This window comes from Hippocampus comes, unplaced genomic scaffold (genome assembly GCF_001891065.2).
Source record: "Hippocampus comes isolate QL1 unplaced genomic scaffold, H_comes_QL1_v1.1 scaffold238, whole genome shotgun sequence".
Taxonomy (NCBI): domain Eukaryota; kingdom Metazoa; phylum Chordata; class Actinopteri; order Syngnathiformes; family Syngnathidae; genus Hippocampus; species Hippocampus comes.
The window spans coordinates 256,101-262,449 of record NW_017806177.1 but is presented as its reverse complement, the minus strand read 5'-3'; the positions used below and the strand labels follow the sequence as shown (position 1 = coordinate 262,449).

At 43.4% G+C, this 6,349-nt stretch overlaps 1 protein-coding gene across 1 annotated transcript in view; it reads right to left on the bottom strand.

Annotated features, from left to right (window-relative positions):
• LOC109532507 (uncharacterized) overlaps positions 1-1,788 on the bottom strand; it is a 7,706-nt gene extending 5,918 nt beyond the window's left edge. The window contains exons 1-3 of the mRNA XM_019897352.1: positions 1,772-1,788; positions 889-1,309; positions 81-263 (exon numbers count right to left, since the gene is read on the bottom strand). Of these exons, the coding sequence (XP_019752911.1) occupies positions 81-263; positions 889-1,309; positions 1,772-1,788 (621 nt within the window). The remainder of the gene's footprint in view (positions 1-80; positions 264-888; positions 1,310-1,771) is intronic.
• Between the last annotated feature and the right edge of the window lie 4,561 nt (positions 1,789-6,349).

The following is a 6,349-nucleotide window of genomic DNA, read 5'->3' as shown; positions in this document are numbered from 1 at the left end:
GTAGCGCAAGACGTCCACCCAACCACTGTAAGTGCAACTCTTTGCGCACTGTTCAGCGACACAGTAATCTCACTTCTCACTTTGTTGTACAGATTGGGAATATGTTTGTAAGTGAACACAGACCTGTCCGGTATTTTATACCTGGGTTCCAAAACGTGCACGAGCTGTCTGAAACGGTCGTTGTCCACCATGCTATAAGGCTGGAGGTCTTTGCATATGAAATAACCAGTGGCCTTAGTTATAGCCATTGCGCGGTCACTGAGCTGCAAGGGAACCCCCAAAATAAGAGGCGATTTTTTTCTGATCCTGACCTGGTTTGCCAAGAGTTTCTTCGGTGTCTGACGAGTAACTGGACGGGGAGGCGGGGGAGGGAGCGGGAAACTTGTCGGTGATGTGATGCCATCGTTTGAAGTGGGTCTGCATATTTGTGGTGCTGCCGTTCTATGGCTTCTTAGTGTGACATTCTCTGCAAATTACGGAGGTTTTTTCAAGCTTTCTGTCTTTCTTTTTGAAGCCGTAGTATTTCCAAATGTAAGATCTGAATGTTGCGGGTGCATTAAATATAGTAGTTTCCTCGCTGCTGCTTGCGCGAACTTCCATAGTGTTTCGCTAGTAGTGTACTGTACTGTATGTGATTCACAGCTTCCGTCCGTATTCAACACAAAACGCAAAATAATGATGGTGCATTCATTGTACCAAGGAAAGGGCAGATAGGTGACGTTTAACATGAATAAAAGGGCGCTTGCATCGGATTTCACCGATACCCACCAACGCATCGTGATGAATCTAGATTTCACCCGTGAATTGCGTCGTACCCAGTGAATGAGCCGATGCACTAGCATCGCGCACGTGCGCATCGATTAATATCGATTCTTTTCCACACCCTTAGTATTCGTCGAACTCCATGCCTTGAAGTTGATCCCACTTGGTAAAAAGAACCACTGTGTGGTATTTGACGGCATCATCTCCAAATATTTTGGCCAGATTGAGAATAGACTGGTCCGCATCCTCTGTATAAGGACCAATCGGCACCACCAAGAGAAAAGCGTGCGGCCCAGGAGCACAGAAAGACAGACACTTAACCATTTCTGTATAAATCTGCTCCTCACTGAGGCAAGTGTCCCCGAAGCCCGGCATGTCAACCACCGTAAGTCGCCTCAGTATCTGCTGGTCATGACCTTCTGCTGGCTCAGTGCTCCCACACTGACATTCCCGGGTCACTAAGCTGGCACTGAGTTTTGACAGGAACTGGTGTTTCCAGTTGCGCTCTTGCCAGATCCCGTATTTCCGAGAAGAACCAACCTGAGGTCTTCAAGCCCCGCGATCTCAGAATCATTCTCCATATCAACTGGTTCGTGTTTGTAGTATCTGTTTTATATCTGTTTTGTGTTAGTTTCATGGTCTGTTTTGTGTTAGTTTCATGGAAATACGTTACCTAATCGTAGTAAGTAGGAAAGCAGGCATATGGTTGTCAAGCAAAGAAATGAACATGTCAAACAAATGCAGAAACAAGGAGCAAAATGTATATTGATGATGCTTGTTAGCCACTCCGCGATGGTCGTCATCAGATTACATGTCAAACAGTGCATAGGTAAAGAGCAAAATGCATATTGATGATGTTTGTTAGCTATTCTGTGATGGTCATCATTGAATTAGCAAGGATACCTACCATCGGATTAGCAACATGCGTGTGTAATGACTGTTGCATGTTCTTCAGTGATTTCATCGGGTTGCCAAGCCAACGAAGACACAATTAAAACTAAAGACTCACATGCATCGAGTTGCCATGCCTACGGGGATAGTTATATCTAAAACCCACATGCAATCACACCGAGGCCCGGTAGGGGCCTCTATTATATTTTAAAAATAAAGCTATTGTGATACCATTATAACTCAGAACTATGACATGAAGTTGCTTATAGATTAAAATCTAGCCGACAAAGAAGGCCACAGCCAATCAGAATTACACAACGCATTATGATACTATTAGAATTGATAAATGATCGTAGAGACTAGCCAATGAAATGAGAGGGGTTGGCCCCTCATAACGCTATAAAACCTGTGTTTAGTCCCGGGAGATTTCAGAGTTTTCCGATGTGCACATCTGTACCTCTCCGGGTTTTGATTGAATAAAACTCGTTTTGTGACCAGTCTGAACCTTGGACTCATGACTAAGTTTGTACTTAGTTTTGATCAACTCCGGCCTCGAACTCAGAGAAACTTCTGGTGCGTCCCCTTGCCTGCGGCTCAACGAAGGAACTTCTGTGTCGGCGCTTGGCCCTCCACGGATCCCCGGGAGAAGGCGAGACGCCGCCGCGCGCCCCTTGTCTCCGGGAGGAGGCGTAGGTCTGACTCAGGGCCGACACTTCATATTCCTCTCCACTCAGTGATGGGGAAATCTGCACAAAACATGTCGAAACATTTGTGAATAAACCTGATCAATGCACGCGAAAAATTGTGCTCCTTCACCCATTTCGTCATGATAGGTTGAAGTGAACATTTAGCCGCATTGTGTCGGTAACAGCCAATTGGCGTCGAGACTGTCCTTACTCTGTCACACGGATGCTCAGAACAAGCAGACACTGGGATGGCAACACAGATTTTGTTTTTCAGCTGAAATGTTGTAACGATTGACTTGGGGGGGGGGTCAGGGGGGCACAGCCCCCCTGAAGCTGAGAAGTTTGCAGTGAAATGAAAGTACAATTTAATGCAAAAAAGGAAAGAAAAATGAAATTGTGGAATAACATTAATCGGCAAATTTAATATAACTTTAACTCACTTTTTTTCTCCAAAGTTTTCTCACTGTCTTCAGTCACTATTTACACACCAGAGTACACTATTTACACACTATTTACAAGTCCGTTTATCAGTTTTAATTCAGCAACTTCCTTCTTTTGGCCCCCAGCTGTGTCAACCTTTGAACAGCTTTCGTCTTCAGTTCCTGTTGGTGAGATTTTCTTGCTGCCATCTCCTTGTATTTCAAGCAATCTCTGGCCTTGACACTTGAGACAGCTGCAGATGCAGCCAGTGAATGCTTCTCCACACGTTTCTTCTTGTCAGCTGCAGCTTTGGCCCAGTCTTCTTTCTGCATCTTGGCAGCCCCTCTCATATTCACACACAGATTTCTGTCAACTGGTGTGTGCAGAACACCCCTTTTCTTGAAGTGTTGCAGGGCAGTTGTACTTCTTGCCTTCAATCCATACTTAACTGACTGGATGGCATTGAAGATTTTGGTGTCCATTCTTGTGCTCTTGCAATCCACAATATCCCCCATCAAATTGAATGAGCCTTCCACCATTGGACCATGGAAGCATGTCAGCACAGTCAGGACCATCTTGGAGGGAGCAGGATCCTTGTTGGATCCCTTGACTGCAGTCCACCACTTGTCAATGGACATCAGGTTTGGGTCAGGTAAGGAGCTGTCCACTTGATAACTGTGAACCTCCAAGGAGATCTGTGATGCTTCTTCCTCTGTCAGGAAACTCTTGCAAGCATTCCTCAGGTTCTTCAGGTACCTGGTGGTTAGATGGTGACCCCTGGCACATGGATCCACAGCCAAAACTGATCTCAGGAAGAGGTTATCCAGAGGAAGTCTTTTTTTGTAGATCTTGCGCACACTTGATGTACGCATCAGATGCCTTGTCCAGAAAGTTCTTGACAGTTGCAGAGTCTCTCTCCTTTTGCAGCATTTCTTCTGCTGCAAGGCCAAGAAACATGTCTTTGGGATCTAACAATTGCTCCTCGCCTTTATCAATCTTGATGGTCTTCACTTGTTCGGATGACAATTTTGCCAGAAATTCAGGCTTCATGACGCACGCAAGAAAGCTTTTCATGAGTTCTTCTTGTTTGTGATGAAGGATGTGTATTAGGGGGGACTTACTCTGGAATAGCAGAACATAGTCTTTCAGGAGTCTGAGTACGGCCAGGTAGAAGGAACTGATCAAATCAGTCATTTTGGACTTGACAATGATCTTTTCCACTATCCTCTCTTTCCTACTTCGGCCATCTTGTGTCATATTCTTGTTTGACATTGTTTCCCAAATTTCCTTCACTGTTTCTTTGCCATCTGAAGAGACCCCACGTTCACTCAAAATCTGCATGATAGGACTCTTGTACAAGGCACGATCTTCAAGGCACATGAACCCATAGTACATGACCCTAAATGCATCCATCATGACCATGTTTGGAGCAGTCACATCATAACAGGAGAGCCATCTGTGAGAGAGAAACCTCAAGGGAGTGGTGAAGGGAATTGACATAATTTCACAAATCTCTCCCAAGAGTAGTTTCAGATCGGCAGACCATTTGATGTCGTTGTGAAGATCTGTTGCTAAACTCTCAACCCAGCCATCAAATGGTTCACAAAACTTCCAACAAGCATTATGGACATGATGGCAGGAATCTCCATTGATGTCCAGAAGCTGAGGAGCCTTTTCTTTCCTAATCTTCACTTCCAATCCATTCTTGGCACCTCTCATCACAGAACAGGAATCTGAGAGCAAGGAAACAAGGTTTTCCCAAGGTATATTGTTGTCATCGAAGATCTTCTCAATAGCAGAAAACACACTGATCGTATCCACTTTATAGAGCTCAACTGACTGCAGGTGCTCAACCACAATACCGCCCTGTTTCATGGATAGATAACTGACCAGAATGGCCAATATCCTCTTGTCAGCATTGCCGGTGCTTTCATCAACATTAAGAGAAAATGGCCCACTACGCATGTTCTGAATTGTCTCATCTGTAAAGGTTTTTCCCAGTCCATGTGTCATTTTGTAGGATGCTGTTTTCCTTTCAAGTTTCACATTACTGAGCGCTCTTGGGTCTTTCGCTAGCTCCTTCGCAGTATGGATAATAACAGGCGCCAATGACAAGGGAAGGCTGTGCTCAGCAAGAACTCCAAGAACCAGTGCCTGAAAAAAATTTAACTCCATTAAAGAAATGTCTTTGCAACAAAATTCTATTTTTATTTTTCCGAACCGCTTGATCCTCACTAGGGTCGCGGGGGGTGCTGGAGCCTATCCCAGCCGTCTTCGGGCAGTAGCCACCCTGAATTGGTTGCCAGCCAATCGCAGGGCACACAGAGACGAACAACCATCCATGCTCACACTCACACCTACGGACAATTTAGAGTGTTCAATCAGCCTACCATGCATGTTTTTGGAATGTGGGGGGGAACCGGAGTTCCCGGAGAAAACCCACGCAGGCCCGGGGAGAACATGCAAACTCCACACAGGGAGGCCGGAGCTGGATTCGAACCCGGCACCTCCGCACTGTGAAGTCGACGTGCTAACCACTGGACTACCGGGCCGCCCTGCAACAAAATTCATTCATGCATATTATTGATCATTCAGAATTTAAATCAATCTTTATATATTCATTGATATATTAGGAATTTTAAAATGAAATACAATATGCAGTAAGATTTTTAGAAAAGATGAAAATAATTGCATTCGTTGAACTGATCCTCTTTCATATTTGTGTATATTTATTTACATACTTTATTTATTTATTGCTGGTAGTATTAAACATTTAACTTACACTGAACCGATTAACATATTAAAGAGTGATATATAGACAGGGTTGATGACAAGAATTAATTACAATAAATGAAGTAAATGTTTAGTAAGATACTAGTTTGTGACAAAAATACACAGGGTGATTTGTTAATATTTTTTACAGTGAGTTATGAAGCAAGACCATAACCATATGTAACTTGAAATCGCCAAGATTTTCTACACAAGTTAGAAGTTAGTGCAGGCAGGCAACAAATTGGAAAGCATCTACACATGATACAGTCAACTTGAAAAACACAGCCAAAATACTACATTCAAATATTACAATCATACTCACTTTGTGTTCCTGAAACATGCAGTTAATCATTTTGATTATATCATGCATTCAAATGCAGGAAAAACATCAACATTTTAACAGCATTCCTTAGCTCTCAGATAATACAATTTATTATGCATAACCGTCCTTTATTATCCAAGACAAAACGTGAATTATCAATATGAATATAAAGCGCAAATAAAAACAAAGAAATGTTATCATGCTATTGCTACAAATGCATACCAAATAAAATTGCAAATATCATCCTCGTATATTTGAATAAAAAAGTATATACCTCGGAGTGTACCTGTCTATCGGCGAGGGGCGTCAGTGGAGCAGATTCGTTGCTTGGTTCAGCCAAAGTACCCCAGTGCGTAACGTCTTTCGTTGTATCCGCTGACGAAGTTTGTTTGGACAATGCTGATCCCAAAGAATAATTGCTCTGTCGAATGGCGATTTTGTCGGCATGTTTTTTCACTTTTGTTGCATGATCTGTCAGTGCCACGCATCCACGGGA